Here is a 16,067-nt window from a genome sequence, read left to right as displayed (position 1 = left end):
GGTGGTAGTTGTGTTGGTATTGATTCAAGAAAACCCTTTCATCACTAATTGATTTGAAACTAGGGAGAGACCAGAGATGCCAAAAAAGAAAAGAAAGCAAATCGAAGAGGACAAAAGCCAGCACACACTCAGACAGGAGAGCCCAACAAGAGAGAACAAGTAAGAATGGCAAAGATGCACAAGATAATAGGTTTTTGAAAGAGAGATTTTTGCTATCTAAGGAGAAGAAGACAGATTTAAGAGTGAGAGATAGAGAGCAGGGAGAGGGGCGGCTGAGAATGTTGAAATTTAGGGTTAGAAGAAAATATGGTATTTATACTTGTTTTAGAGGGAGGGGGCGGCTGTAACCTGCTAGGGTTAATGGGTAGAAAGAGTTTTTTTATTTCTAAACCGAACCGGTTCGGTTCAGTTTGGGTTGTCCGGTTTAAACATTACAAAATCAGAAACCGAACCGAATCGGACATTTTTCTAAATATTTTAATCGGTTTAATCGGTTTTTATTTTTGGTTCGGTTTTTTCGGTTAATTTTTTTTCAATTTTCTCGGTTTAATCAGTTTTTCAGTTTTTTTGCTCACCCCTAACTGCAACAGTAGGCTGAGGACTTTTACAAGGTTTGCCCGAAATAAAAGGGAAAATCTGGACGAAAACGCAGCGTTTTCATCTACTGAAAGAACGACCAAATCGTCAAAATAAAAAAAACCAAACCTAAAAGGCTAAAAGAAAGCAAGCATAACGAGAAAGGGCAAGAAAGGAACAAAACCCTGAAAATAAACGAAGAAAATGGCAAAGAAAGCTTCAAAATCCAAGAAATGTCGCTCTTCTTCTTCCTCTTCCTTAGCTTCCTCGACCTCTTCTAAAAGAGTCTCTAAAGAGTAAAACCCACTTTCTCGCCTCCCTCTCTCACTGTTTATTTTTTTCTCTTTTCTTTTGCATCATTGCTTTGCTTTTACATGTTCTTTGTTTTGTTGCTAATAAAACCCTTGAACTCTTTTTTTTTATAATTATTGTGGTTTTTGTTGTATTGGGTCTCTTTTTTTGGAAACCCACTTCTTCTGTGAACAATATATATGTATTTATATTTTACTGTGTCAATGGAGTTATTTGCTGGTTGTAATATTGATGTTTTTTTTCCCGCTTTTCTTCTCTCTTTCTAGGGGAAAAATGGTGTTGAGGATAAGGTCCAATGAGATCACAAAGAGGTCTACACGGCAACAGAGAGTGGTTAGGAGTGAGAATGAGAGGAGACCAAAGTCGAAGACCAAGAAAAATAAGAAATTTGATGCTAAAAAGCCCAAGAAACCTCCAACTGCTTTCTTTTACTTCTTGTAAGTGAGCTTTTATTTATTTATAATTCTTAACGTTTTTGTTATTTTTCTTGTCATCATCTTTTTAATTAGGCATGGTTAGGAGTTGGCTGCTCAGCAACTATATGAGAATCCTAACATGTTGGTTGAAGCTGGTTGCCAACATTATTGGAATGAGTTAATTGATGGAAGTTTTATTTTATTTTATTTTATTTTATTTTTCTTTTTTGGTAGGATTTTGTTTGGTTCTCTTGATGCTTGTGGTTGTTTCAACCCCATCTTTTAGTAGGCTCACAGGCTATGGGGCTACTTCCAAGTCTTTTATTGCGTGGAAAATGAAAGATGCAATTAGACACCAAAATGTTAATGTCTGAATAAGCTCTTGTCTTCTGTTTCATCCTTGCAATTTGAACGGGAGTATTTTTAGATTCAGTATAGATATGGATTACAATAAATTGAATCATATTAACAAGAGGAGATAAGGAACACACATGCCCATATTTGCTTGGTTTTATATTTCTTCTCCAGTCGGTTACCGCTTAAATTTACTGCTAATATGTGGACTTTCATAGTGATCCTCTTTTGTGTCAATATGTTTAACTATAAGGGTAAATTCCATGCAGAGTGATCCAAGTAACCATGAACATAGGTCCATGATGTTGCTTGTAAATTTATTACTTCATTGTTTTTAGTCTTGCCCAAGCTGGACAGATATTTCAGCAGTATGAATTAATACCAATCCTGCCACTTTGATCTTTGGATTTCATCTCACGTCCCTGTGAAAACCTGGAGGTTAATTTGTTATTGTTCACTTTACATCCTATTATTACTACTACTATTTTGGTTTTTAAAGCATGAAAGTCACGTTTTATTTTAAAGTTATGGAAAATGTTCTGTGTTGCCCACTTGAACTTGTTTCTATAAGCTTTATAGGATTTGTCTTTGATCTATTTTAAAAATGCCAAAAATTTTCATGTTCCCCCTGGTAATTGAATTTTACTTTGATTCCTAAAGAGAGGATTTCCGCAAGGAATTCCAAGAGCAGAATCCAGATGTCAAGTCAATGCGTGAGGTATATATATGCTATATAGCTAGTAAATTCAATTGCCTCTCTCTCTCTTGCCCACTTTCTCTGATTAGTAATTAGCATGAAAATGAACTGCATAATCTTTTCCTTTTCAGGTTGGCAAGGCATGTGGAGAAAAGTGGAAAACAATGACCTATGAGGTTTGTTCATCATAGTTCATAGCTTTCCTTTAAGTCCCAGTTTGTAAAAAAAAATGCCTCGTTCCATATACAGATAGATTAGCTTCTCAGTAGGAACTATCTTTTGATGTGAATTTTGTGGGTGCTAAGAACTGCTGGTTTATGACATTGACGTTTTGGTGCCATTAGTGTCTTGGAAAAATTAAAGTATTGCTGGTTTCATTCAGTGGTTTATTGGTGCTGTTGACCACAACCCCTTTGCATCTTAACATGCTTTTGATGAAATGAAAAACATTTGTATAATCTGAAAACTTCACTTTGATGCATGTCTGCCCACTGTTGTCCTCGTTCCTCTGATCTTCTGTGTACTGCATTCTTCTCTCATTTATCCTAACATCACTCGCAATCAACTCTACATTCTTTTGTTTCAACACCGATCCAAATCCAGCTATCAAACCTGAACTTCATCCACAGCATAATCTGATGTTATTCCTAGTTAAAATCTTCAAATATAGAAGATCCATATGGAAATTCGACATCAGAATCACCTTCTAACTTTCTTCCCTACCTGTGACAGGAAAAGGTTAAATATTATGATATAGCCACAGAAAAGAGGGCGGAGTTTGATAGAGCCACGTCAGAATATATCAAGAGAAAGGTGAACTCGTTATTATTTCCTCTGAAATTGGGGAGCTGGTTATTAAATTTAATACCCATTTGGGTTTCAATTGCAATGTGTTTTCATATGGTTTTCCTAAAACAAGTATTTTATTGCAGGAAAGCGGTGAAGATGAAGACCCTGAGGATGCCTCTGAGTTTGACGAGTAGAGTTCAAGGTTGTGTTTGAAAACCGTTGTTTCACTAGGAGTACATGAGGGAAAAATGTATATCTACTTTCAAACCACTTCTGTGTTCTCCTTTCCTCTGAAATTGTCCATTTGTTTATCATTCTCGTGTAAATTACTACCTGGCAATTGCATCTAGGTGATCACAACGCAGATTAGACAGCTGGATCATTATGCATTACTTTGGTCTTTATTGTTTATATGCAAATTTTTTTCCAACCTATATCTACTCCCTCTTAAAAGTTAGTTGATGGGATATCAGACCCGAGATATTGTTCAGATGTCTGTATGATTTATGATGACGGAGGATGCCCAACCCTTGTGAAGATTGGGCTCATCCAAGCACAAGCTATTAGATTTTATTTATCTTTATTATTGGATTTTAATTTGTTATTTTGGTAGGATTTTTTTTAGTTAATGGGTTTTAAGCCCAGCCCAAATTTGAATTGTTCTGCAACATTAACATCTTTTGTTCTAGATATTTTAATCAAGTTTGTTGTGGTAAAATTATATTGAACGTGTTAGCAACAACTAAATAGATTGGACAAAAACCGTACTGTTGAATAGCGGATCTTACAGAAGTCTGCAGAGAGGTCCGCACTGAAGGCTTTCTCATCTTTTGATTGCTAGGAGCGTGCCATGTTTTCCTCTCAATTTGATCGGTTGCTCGGCTAGAAAGTAGACGGGGAAGGTGTTCAAAGGTCACTGTTACTAGAGTTTTAAATCATCTTAGGATTGCAGCCTTGCTAATCTGCAGAGGAGGCAATATTGATCACAATAGCAGCTGCTCGCATCACCTGTTCAGGCTATCGAAATTTAAAGGAATAATTGCAAAACCCTACAATTAGGTCTCCCTGTAAATTCTCAAGTCACATCAGTAATACAAGCTTACATGTATTTGTTTCATCAATATTGTAACCATCCTACAATTCTGAATGGATAGATGCATTTTGTCAGTTCACAGAGTTTTGCTGTATTGAAGAGTTTGTCTTAGTCTAGTCTAAGGCTTAGCTCAAGAAACCAGTTAGACTTACTTGGAATATCTAATGGTTAAAACCATCAGATTATGCTCCTTCAATAGTTTTTTTCAATTCCATTCTCGATCGAAGCTAATTTCTTTGCACTTTCATCCTCAAAAGTTATTTTTATATCTTTTATGTTATGATTTTCTTTGCTTTGCATGTTATCACATATACGAAGCTTCTAAGAATATTCTCATATTAAATTAAAGATCAATATTATTAAGTAAAATTTTATGTTATTGTTGAAAAAATTAAATGAACAAGGACCAAAATTAACACAAAAAACATCTTTTTATTTTCATTGTTATAAAGGGGTGGAAAACTTCAATTTGGTTCCTAAAGTCTTATTTTATTTATATTTGATCCTTATGTTTTGATTCTAAATTTTATTTTTATTATGTTTTAGTCATTGAATGTTGAGAGAGGATAAAGAAAATCATTGAAAAAGGAGGAGGGGAGAGAAAGGTTTAGTTGCCACATTTAAAAAAAAAAAAAATCAATCTTGGTTCATTTTAGATAGGATTTCCCTTGAAACATGGAAAAAAATACCTGGGTTTTATAATTTTGATTGGTTTTATTTGATCTTTAATATTCATTGTTAGATCAGTTTGTGAAAAGGATCCAATCAATTCTCACATATAATGCCTCTGGGTCTTGAATATTGAGTAAGAAGATAGATTCAATTTGTGGAATGACGGCATTGACAGGATCCTTGCGCACTAATTAAGACGATGACAGAGTTGGCATCCCAGAAATAGACATGCAGCTGAGTTGAACAGCGATGACATGACGAGGTAAGAATCCAACAATATCACTGACAGAAAATTATCACCTCAAAAAAAGAAGCTAAATGCTACCTCAGATACACGGGACAACCAATGATTTCTTACTTGTCCATGACGACTTTGTCAAAACTTATCCATCTCTTTTCTTCTTCTTTAGATAGTTTCCTTCGTCCCTGGCTCAATCATTTGCCTATCAGAAACAAAGAATAATTTATCTACGAAAGCTAAATGGATCTCAATGAACTGCAAAATTTTTATCATGTACGAAATGCATCAAATAAACCTTGTTTTGTCGTGAATATCACTGCTGAACATGGAATCTGGCAATCCGAAAATCCCTTGACTCAATCCCTTCCTCTTTTGGCAATGCAACTCGCCGCCACCATCTTCGTCACTCGTGCTGTTTATTACCTCCTGAGACCTTTGGCCGTTCCTCGAATCGTCACAGATTTTCTGGTAAGCAACACACACACACACACACACACGGCATTAATCACTAATGCAACTTTATCCTCTAGCATTCTTAATTTTCAAACAGTTTCCATGCATGAACATTGAAAATTATATATGGAGTGAACTTAATTGAGAAATGGAAACTGGTTCAGAACATGCATCTCAAGATGGATTATAGCTAGGTATTGAATTTCTTACTCTATATATCGATCCCTCATGCGGTATAATTAATTATGTATTGCAGGGTGGTGTGCTGATGGGGCCAAGTGCGTTGAGTCTGTTCCCTAAGTTTCGCGATATGTTCCCTTTGAGAAGCATCGTGACAGTTGAAACAGTAGCATATTGGGCATTGTGTTGCCACTTGTTTTTGATTGGTTTAGAATTTGACATGTCTGTAATTGAAAATTTAACACGGACAAGCAAGAAGGCGATCCATATTGCTATTGCAGGAGTCCTCATTCCTTTCATTATGGGAATTGGCCTTTTCTTCCTCATGAATCAAGTCCCCGGAGGAGGATATAATCCAACCGGATGCGTCTACGTAGGTTTGTCACTGGCAGTCACAGGCTACCCTATTGTTGCTCGAGTTTTAAATGATGTCAAGCTACTCCACTCGGATATTGGAAGAATGGCCATGTCAGCTTCTCTTGTCACTGACTTGATTTCTTGGATTCTTGTTATTATCGGGATAGCATTTTCTAACCAAACGAGTGGTGGTGCCTCAGTAGCAGTTCTTTCAACTGTTGGTTTCGCTTTGTTTTGCATTTTCGTAGTCCGCCCGGCTCTGGCCATCATAATCAGCAAAACATCTAAAGAAAACGACTATAGTGAGAATTATCTATGTTTTGTTCTGGTTTCGATTTCTGCATTTGCGGTTGTTACTGATGTTCTCGGGACCAACTCCATTGTTGGGGCTTTTATTTTCGGGTTTATCATGCCGAATAGGATTCTAGCTGCTGCGTTCCTAGACAAATTTGAGGAATTTGTGACGGGGTATTTGTTGCCTCTATTCTTCACAATTTGTGGAATCAGAATAGATATTTGGTCACTTTTTGATAAAAAGGCTCACTTGGCAATGGGGTCGGTGGTTGTGGTACTTTCTTGTTCAGCAAAGATTCTAAGCACTCTCCTTGTTTCTTTTTACGAAAACGTGCCAGCTAGAGATGGTTTCTCTCTTGGAATAGTTTTGAATACCAAAGGCATCTTGGCAATTTTGATCCTTCAGTTAGGCAATAGCGGAGAAGTAATCTCTCTCTCTCTCTCTCTCTCACATCCAAATTTTACATGTTTTGTTATTATCACAAACTCATGCCATGGTTTACAAATGTGGACATTTCATGATCGCTATATTAATAATTGGCTCTAATCAATATAAATGCTAATTGTGTTACAGTTCTTGAATAAACGAGATTATACAGTGATGGCGATTGCCATTTTGTTAATGACGGGGGTTGTGGCTCCTGTGACAGCCTCCATTTACCGCCCCGCAAAACATTTATCCAATTACAAGCGAAGGACAATACAGAAAGGAAGACAAGATGGTGAATTACGAATCCTAGCATGCTTCCAGAATTTCCGCAATGTATCAGGCATGATTAGCCTCATAGACTCCTCCAATGCTACCAGAGAATCTCCTCTCACTGTCTTTGCACTCCACGTCCTTGAGCTCACTGGCCGTGCCTCTGCTATGCTCATTGTCCACAGCACGGGCGGCAAATCCAGTGGCTACTCTAGACATGGCCGCAAAAACTCCCATTCCGAAAAAATAGTTACTGCACTTGAAACTTACCAGACTCTAAATGACAACGTTAATATCCACGCCCTTACCGCAATGTCCCCACATGCTTCCATGCATGAAGATATTTGCAGTCTTGCTGAGGAAAAACATACGTCTCTTTTGGTCATACCGTTCCATAAGCTACCATCTAAGGACGGGAAATTAGAAGCTGAGGATAACACTTCATTTAGAGGTGTAAACCTCAATGTGTTGGCTAATGCGCCGTGCTCAGTTGGGATTTTTGTTGACAGAGGATTCGGGGTTTCCGAAAATGGAGAATCTAGTCTCACTATGCGCCAGATACTCATGTTGTTCGTTGGAGGACCTGATGACCGTGAGGCTCTAGCATATGCATGGAGAATGGGAGGGACAGAAGGGATTGGTTTAACAGTAGTGAGATTTCTTCCAGGAGATCAAGTAGAAGAAATTCAACCAAAAGACCTACTACCAGTTGGTGAGGCACACAAAATGTTAACATCCATTACATATGTCGACAGTAACAGAAAACTAGACGATGAGTATGTGAACGAGTTCAGGCTTAAGACCGCAGGAGAACAATTTGTAAGTTATCAAGAGAAGGTAGTGAACAACGACGAAGAGATAGTTTTAGCATTACAAGAAATGCATCACATATATGACCTCTATGTTGTTGGGAGAGGGGAAGGGATAGTCTCACCTCTCACAGAAAGCTTGGCAGATTGGTGCGAGTACCCAGAACTGGGGCCTATTGGGGATTTGCTAATTACATCAAGTTTTGCACAAGGCTCAGTTCTTGTGGTGCAACAATATGTTGGTTCTAAAGATGGGATCAGTATAGCGGATATGTTATCAGCAGACAATTCGTCGCTTGGAAACCATCATTTCTCGAGCTGGGAGCACTCATCGCTGGAGGATGGTGGCTTGGAGATGGAGCCATTTGCACACCATAAAGGGAAAGAAGATGTAGATGCATAGGGCTTATTAATCAATCAATGATGGTTTTTCTTCTTCTTGTGGCTGTACGTGCCAAGTAGCAGATCACAATCCAATTGCAGTTTATTTATTATTGAAATATGCGTAAAAATGATACACTTAATCATTCATAAATTATCTAGCATTGTAATTTGGAAAAAGAACAGTTTAGAAAGGAATTGCCTGTTTGTGTTCATTATATATATATATATATCGTGTGTGTGTTTCAATGGGATCAAGTCATAGCTAGAGAGTACTTAGCAACATTTAATTTGCTTTGGAATAAATAGGGGAATAGTTCTCTTAACTTGTACATGTATAAATATTATTACCAGCTGGTTATGTATGAAATTAGGAGCATGTTATTTTTATTATTATTTCCCCGGAGGCTTGAGATAAAAAAAAAAAAAAAACTCTTGAGAAAGATTAGACCTGCAGGAAACTTCCATGATTATTGGAAATGAAAGCACAGTAAATTGAAAAATGAGGAATGAAAATGACGCATTCAATCTTAATATGTGGTATTGTACATACATACTAAGGTTAATGTGCTGTTGTCTTTTCATCTTTGAAATGATTAATGTTTTGACAACCTCTACCTATAGTTTAATTTCCCTACATACGGAATGAGTGGCAAAGCAGAATGGTTGAACCAACAAATTAAATCTCTTGACCATGTCCATTGTCATTATTAGTTTCTAGATGATAGCTAAAGGCTACTAGTAACACCAGGGACTTGTATTCAACTAGGACTTCACCAAGGGAAATTATGCATTGTAATGTGAAGTTGGCAAATGATTTTTTTTTTATTTTTTCATATTAACACAACAGTCAACAGTATTTCCCAATCTAAAAAAAAATATTTTTCAGTTTAGCACAACAACATGACTCGTGCATGGACTACACACGTGACCTATAAAAACACGCATTTTCACTGGTCGTGCATTCTCCACACATGCGACAATCCAATTCCCAATTTCATAAACCTTTTCCCTATTTCTTTTCCCCTCCCCCTACTTCTTTCTTCCCCTTCTTTCTCCCTCTTCCTAATGCCGCCCGAAGCTTAACCCATTTGATCTCTCTCTCCACAACCACAACCAGAATATTGCATAATATCGAAGAAATATTCTGTCGGTATTTAAATGCTAATTCTGTTAGAAAAAAATATATCGATGAAATCACAGATGATAACTAGTCATTGAAAAACATATCGTCTGTGAATTATATCTTGTTGGTCATTCCGTCAATAATTTAATTATTGATGGATTTACAGATAAAAAAGCATGCTAATTAAAATTTTTTTACCAACATCATTCCGACGGTAATTCCATCGATGGGTATGTCATATTACCAATAGAATAGATCGTTGGTAATTCCATTGGTGATTGAATTCATATTACCAATAAAAAAAACCTGTTAGAGATTAATATATTGTTAGTGGCAAGTCTTGTAATTTCTCTTGAACTCTGAAACATTTTGAGGGACTTAGTTTATTGGTAATTATGTCTGTAATTGTCAGTGAGAAAGTTCTGTAATTTGTTTTTAACTCTCTGTAGCTTTTTGAGAGACTTATTCCGTCGCTCATTCTGTCTATGATTCAAATTTCATTGGTAATTCTGTCAATATTGTATTTAATATTTTAGAAAAATTAATATAAACAAAACAAAAAAAATTAAAAAGGAATAAAAATAAAATAAAAAACCAAATTCTTATTATTAATTTAAAAAATATTATTGAATACAATTTATCTAGTGGACATAAACTGAAGGAGGATGAGGTGGAGCTTTGTAGAGACCAGGTGGGCGATGAGGTAGACTATATGTACCAGTGAGTTTTGACAACAATTCCTCGTACAATTGCTTAAGTTTGACTATCTCAAATCTAAATTGGACCGTCTCAGCATTAAGCCGAACCATTTGAGCTTCAACTTATTCTCATTCTATAGCCAGAAGATTAGGAGTTTGAACCCGATTGTGAGAAACCAATGGTTGATAAACTATGGCCCGCCATATCCTCGGTCGTAGTGTTTGAGATACCGTAAACCTGATTTTTATCGGGTCCACCTGACGATTTAGCCTCCTTCAACCATAAATCAGGATCGAGTTTCAGATGGATCGAAAGATCATCCTCGTATCTCTCCTGTAATCGGCTGTTATATGTTTCCTAAAAAAAACCAGTAAGCAAATTTTTAAAAATAATAACTTAAGAAAAAAATTATTGAAATCCAACTTACCATAAATTTTTGAGCTCGATTATCTATAAGTTGTCGCACCACTTTCTGATGGTCCTCATTTCGCATGTGAGTTTCAATAAAAAGCTCCATCGGTTTTGGATCACGTCCAAAAACCCTAGTCCGTAAAAGGAAGGTATTGTTAGTTAAATATTTTCATATAAAAATACAATTTTAAAAAAATATATGTAATAAAACAAAATCTTATCATCTACTTCGCATGTGAAATAAACAGAATGGACCCGCTAGTGTACGTGGTAATTGAACCACGAATCTCTCTGTTCTGGTTGTCCGTACTTGACTGCGATTGCTACATAAAACTCTCAGACGTCACGTGTTGGATATAAGCTTTCTAGATAGCTTCTGAGACATGCAGATGTCTGAAATCCCTCTATATGGCCATGTCTTCCCAGCCTGGAAGACTTGTTTTTTTTTTTTTTTTGCATATTTCTTTGATTTTTTTGTGCCTCATACCATAAATCACGCAACCTATATGGTAGAAATAAATTATCTTGACTTTTCATAATGAAAAATAAAATTTGAACATTTTTAAAAAAATGTAACACTTTGAATTCAATTTTACCTAATGATGTTATGATTCTCCTAGTCTTATAGCAACAACGTTGTCAGCCTTCTCCTAATAGTTTTTTTCCTTGCACGCTAATTTTATAAGATAATTAGTTCATTAAATTAAAAACTAACAAAATTAAAATAATAATAAAAATATATACTAACTTTGAACTTTCTGAATCAAGCCTAAATCATAGGTTTCCATTCAGGATATTTGAAAACCTGACTCCAGTGAAACAAAGACACTTTCATCGATGATTTCATCGTGAAAGCAACCTCCATATTTATAAATTTAAAATTCATTCATTCATTAAAATTAATTATTCAAAAATTATTCTTTATTGTTTATTTTTTAATCGTTCAAGAAATGAAAACAAAGTTATTGTGGTTGGGCTTTCATTAAGCAATGAATTTCCCAGTGTATACATCCTACTCAGAAGGGACATCCTCCCTGCGAGGTAGCATCGATTTTGATGAGTCTGTGTCGAGAGAGGGTGCCTATGCCTTAGGTTCCTAGTCATGATTGGTACTTAGCGACTCATAGTATTAGAAGTGCTGCTAGAAGAACTCGTAGCACCCTTGTCCATATTACTCACTAATAACCTTCTCTTCGTCATCTAAACAAATTAAAGCATAAAAAGGTAATAACATTTTATTCTATTTTTAAAAAAATTTAGTTAGCACCTTCCTTATATGGAAGACTACCTAAAATTTTATTACTTGCAAAAACAACACACACACACGTGTGTGTGTGTGTGTGTTGTTTTTGTTATATCTCATTAAAGGTTCATTAGGCTTTATACAAATTGGACATAATAAAAATACAATAAAAAGAACATCATCCTAAGAAAAAAAAAGGACAAAATCAATAGATATCAAAAAGTTTTTTTACTAGACAAATGCAAAACCTTGTATGAACCAAATAATAATATCTAACTAAAACTCAAGAAGTTTAGAATAATGTATAAAATACGTTCCTAATACTCCATCACATACATTTCTATTAAAAGTGGCGTTGCATTGCAATATGTTGCCAAATTGATCATGAAAAAAAGGGTTCATTGTGTCATCTTGATTTTATCTTTATTTGTTCATGAAATTAGATTAAAAACAAGCTAAGCTAATTAATTCCATCAATAATAAATTAATAACACAATTTTCCCCCACCATTATACATATACTCGAATTCACAATCTACTCAAAATCCATTAATTTCTTGTAAGGTGATCTAACCCATTTCTAACAATCATTATTAAAACACATCTTAATTTCATGCAATTTTTAAACATTCAACTCAAACAAATAAATTATAGTTTTAACAACAATTATGGCATGCTTCTTTCCCTATCTTATCATTATGATTTCTAATTCATTTCTCTATTATTTTGAACATCACAACCTATTCCATCCCAATTGCTTCAATTATTCCTAATTATGCCATTCCTTTAAATTTTGACAATGAACGTTAACTAAAATTTGAGATTTTTTTTCATCAAAACCATTTAGATTTCCCTCAAACTTGAATAATGGGTTTAAAACACCTTACCAAAACAAAGTTAAACAAGTTTGGAAAACAATAAACCCATATAAACCAAAAAATGACGAAAAGAAAAAAAAAGAAAAAATAGAAGAGTAGGAGATTTACCAAGCGTGAAGGATGAAAACTTGTTGGGTGTTGAGGATGGAGGGAGAGGGGAAGAGAATGAGAGGGAAGATAAAGAGAGAAGGGAGGAAGAAGATGAAGAGATAACAACTTAATAGGAAGAAGAAAGAAGAAGAATATGTTGTTGTCTTTTGAAATTAGGAATTCAGGTATTTTAATTAGAGTTCTTTACTCACGAATAAATATTTATTAATTTTAAACTCCATTGGTAATTAAAAATTAAATTTCTCAATAAAACCTTAGATTCTCCAAACCCCCCAAAAAAATTCTCCAATGAAATTATGTTCCATCAGTAATTTTGTCTGTAATTTTCACTGGTAAAGTCATGTAATTTTTTTCAACTCTCTAGAACTTTCTGATGGACTTATTGACAAGTTTATGTAATTATTTTCCATCCCCCTAGAACTTTTCAAGGGATTTAACCTGTCGGTGATTCCGTTTATAATTGTTAGTGGCATGGTCATGTAATTTTTTCCAACTCTCTGAAACTTTCTGATAGTCCTAGTCCATCAATGATTTTGTTTGTAATTCTTAGTGGTAAGGTCATGTAATGTTTTTCAAATCTTCAGAACTTTCTAAAGGACTTAGTCCGTCGGTGATTCTATCTGTAATTGTTAGTGGCATGATCATGTAATTTTTTTTCTAACTCCATTGATATTTTACAATTCATCAATAATTCCATTGGTGTAAAACAATTTCTTTTTTCCAAAATGTTTTGGTATTCTTTATCTCTCCAACTTGCAAATATTGTAAAATCACAACAGAGTAATACCATTTCTGTTCATAATAATAAAATCATAACAATAAATATTCCATCAATGTTAACAACAATTCATTTTAAAGGAACAACCATAAAGATTACATTAAAGTCAATTTCATTACACATTGATGTTTTACAATTTAATTAGAATTATCTTCTTCTTCTTCTTCAATTTCTTAATCATCATGTCTATCATAATCTTCTTCATTGAATTGATGCTCATCGATATTATCATCTTCATCGACTACAGTATGTCCACTAGTTTTTAATATATCATTTAACTCTTCCAAATTGATAAACCTGATATAAGATTATAACCATTAACAATTAAAGAGAAAAGTTTAATGAAATTAAGTATTATGAGAGATAAAAATTATGAAGTAATGCTTATATGTGTTCTGAACCGCATGGTAAATTGTTCGTCTTGTAATTAAAAAATTTAAGATTTAGTCCGATGTGAATTTTACGATAGTTAAAATTGATGATGTTATATACGAGAAATTCTCAATCTATCAATTCATGAAGAGAAAAATTGTTTAAAAATAACAAGTTAATATTGTATTTATTGAATAAAAGGTCTTACAGTTAAATAACATATAATTATGTGTATGTTTGAATTTGATTACTATCAAGTATCTTTCCCATACTATATTTTTTGGTAAAGGTCATCTAGGATGAGAAAATATTGACGAATTCCAACTTAAAGACACTTTTCCACCACTATCATATCTTGGAATGTGGTTGATTCTTGTTCTCAAGTGAGGCCCAAAATAGTACGAGATAAATATTGAGATCTCTTCAACAATATAAATCTCGCATATTGAAGCCTTAACGTGTACCTTGTTTTTAACTTTTTTCTTTAGATTGAACAAGTATTTACTTAGAATTAAATGAATATCTTATTTTTTTTAAAAAGACAACAATGCGTTTTTTATTAGGATGCATGTGTAACCCCTAACTTTTCGAATTGATATATACATCTATACTAGACAGGGTCTCTAACTTTTGCCTCAAATGATAAATATATAGGTAGATGCTCTATTGAGCTGAAGAAACATGAAGGGAATATCATCATAAGTTTGCATATTTTCTGAATGATATTTGTTTCTAGCTTTTCCATGTGTTGGGTATACAACTTATTAGAGCATATATCTCTTAAAAAGTGACTAATCTTCATGAGTGCATCCCATCTTTCTTGGTAATAAATCCCAGTAAGTAAGTGAAATGGGTGTTTGTATAAACACATGGTAGTTATGAATCTTTATTTCATACAATCTACCATCCTTTAAATTCACCAATATAGATTTGTTCGAAGCATATCTATCAGGAAAACACAAACTCTGAAGTCATTGATAGGCAAGTAACTGTGTATTTTTGTCTAAGACAAGCTTTGGGCCTTGTGACCCGTGACTTATGATAACCAATTCTATATTCTTATAGTGACAAAACAAAGGTATATCCATTCTTGCTTTCATGTTGTCAATTGTCTATCATTGTGTTAAAAATGTTTTCAAACACGTTCTTTTTTATATGTATAACATCTAGATCTCAGTGGAGGAGATTAGTCTTCCAATATGAAAACTCCCAAAAAATACTTTGTTTTACCTATTTACGATTCACACCAAAACTAGAAAACTTCTGGTTATCGAATTGAAAGCCAAACACAGTGCCCTCATACTGTAAAACTATGTCATACAATTCTTCACCTAAGAGTACTAGCGGTTCAACATCCTTTTCAATTCTACCTACAAAGAAGTCTTTTCTGTACTGATGATCGGTTGGCAAGAACCTCCAGTGGTAATTAAAAAAAGACAATTTACAACTATTTGTTAAGGTGAAGACTTTGTCATTTTCCATACAGTATGTACATGATAATTATCCATACATGCTTCAACCAGAAACTATCCTTTACATAGGAAAATCATTGATAGTCCACATTAAAGCTGCCTTTATTTGAAAATTATGTTTCTTTAAGACATTATACGTCAAAGTCTCAGATGACCATAACTGATTCAACTCATCAATCAACAGTCAAAGACAAACATCTATATTCCTACCCAGACTATTATGACCGGGTATAATCATAGATAGTAACATGAACTTTGACCTCATACATGTCCCTAGTGGCAAGGTATAAATTGTGAGTATTACCGGCCAACAAGAATATGGTGCAACAAATGATCCAAATGGATTGAATTCATTCTATTGAAAACTGAGGATACATGCTATAAAACTGCTTTCAGGCTTCACCATTAAAAGAGTGCACCATAACTCCATTCACTAGATCATATGAATGATGCCATGTCTTATACTCAATAGTCTTTAGAGACATGAATAACCTTTGCAGTCTAGAAGTGATTAGGAAGTATTTAAGTTTTCTATATGTGAAAAAAGTTTTTTCTTTAGCAATTCTAGGTTTATTCTGAGCATACCTACAGTTCTGTGCTCGGTCAAATCTAAATTTTCTAGATAGTATAATATGTAGAAGTTTAAACACATGT

At 34.4% G+C, this 16,067-nt stretch overlaps 2 protein-coding genes across 2 annotated transcripts; both read left to right on the top strand.

The window, feature by feature from the left end:
* Nucleotides 1-704: 704 nt before the first annotated feature.
* Nucleotides 705-3,578, top strand: LOC7462998 (high mobility group B protein 14). Its single transcript, XM_002305960.4, has 6 exons — nt 705-872; nt 1,155-1,325; nt 2,319-2,376; nt 2,487-2,531; nt 3,088-3,168; nt 3,288-3,578. Exons 1-6 carry the CDS (start codon nt 781-783, stop codon nt 3,336-3,338), a joined length of 498 nt encoding a protein of 165 aa, XP_002305996.1. The 5' UTR covers nt 705-780; the 3' UTR covers nt 3,339-3,578.
* A 1,812-nt stretch (nt 3,579-5,390) lies between these two features.
* LOC7472570 (cation/H(+) antiporter 15) lies at nt 5,391-8,442 on the top strand. Its single transcript, XM_024598600.2, has 3 exons — nt 5,391-5,618; nt 5,860-6,858; nt 7,009-8,442. The coding sequence occupies exons 1-3, from the start codon at nt 5,391-5,393 to the stop codon at nt 8,344-8,346; spliced, it is 2,565 nt and encodes an 854-aa protein (XP_024454368.2). The 3' UTR covers nt 8,347-8,442.
* Nucleotides 8,443-16,067: the final 7,625 nt, after the last annotated feature.

Source organism: Populus trichocarpa, chromosome 4 (assembly GCF_000002775.5).
Source record: "Populus trichocarpa isolate Nisqually-1 chromosome 4, P.trichocarpa_v4.1, whole genome shotgun sequence".
NCBI classification, from domain to species: Eukaryota; Viridiplantae; Streptophyta; class Magnoliopsida; order Malpighiales; family Salicaceae; genus Populus; species Populus trichocarpa.
The sequence above is the reverse complement of the archived record's forward strand: the minus strand, read 5'-3'. Positions and strand labels throughout refer to the sequence as shown.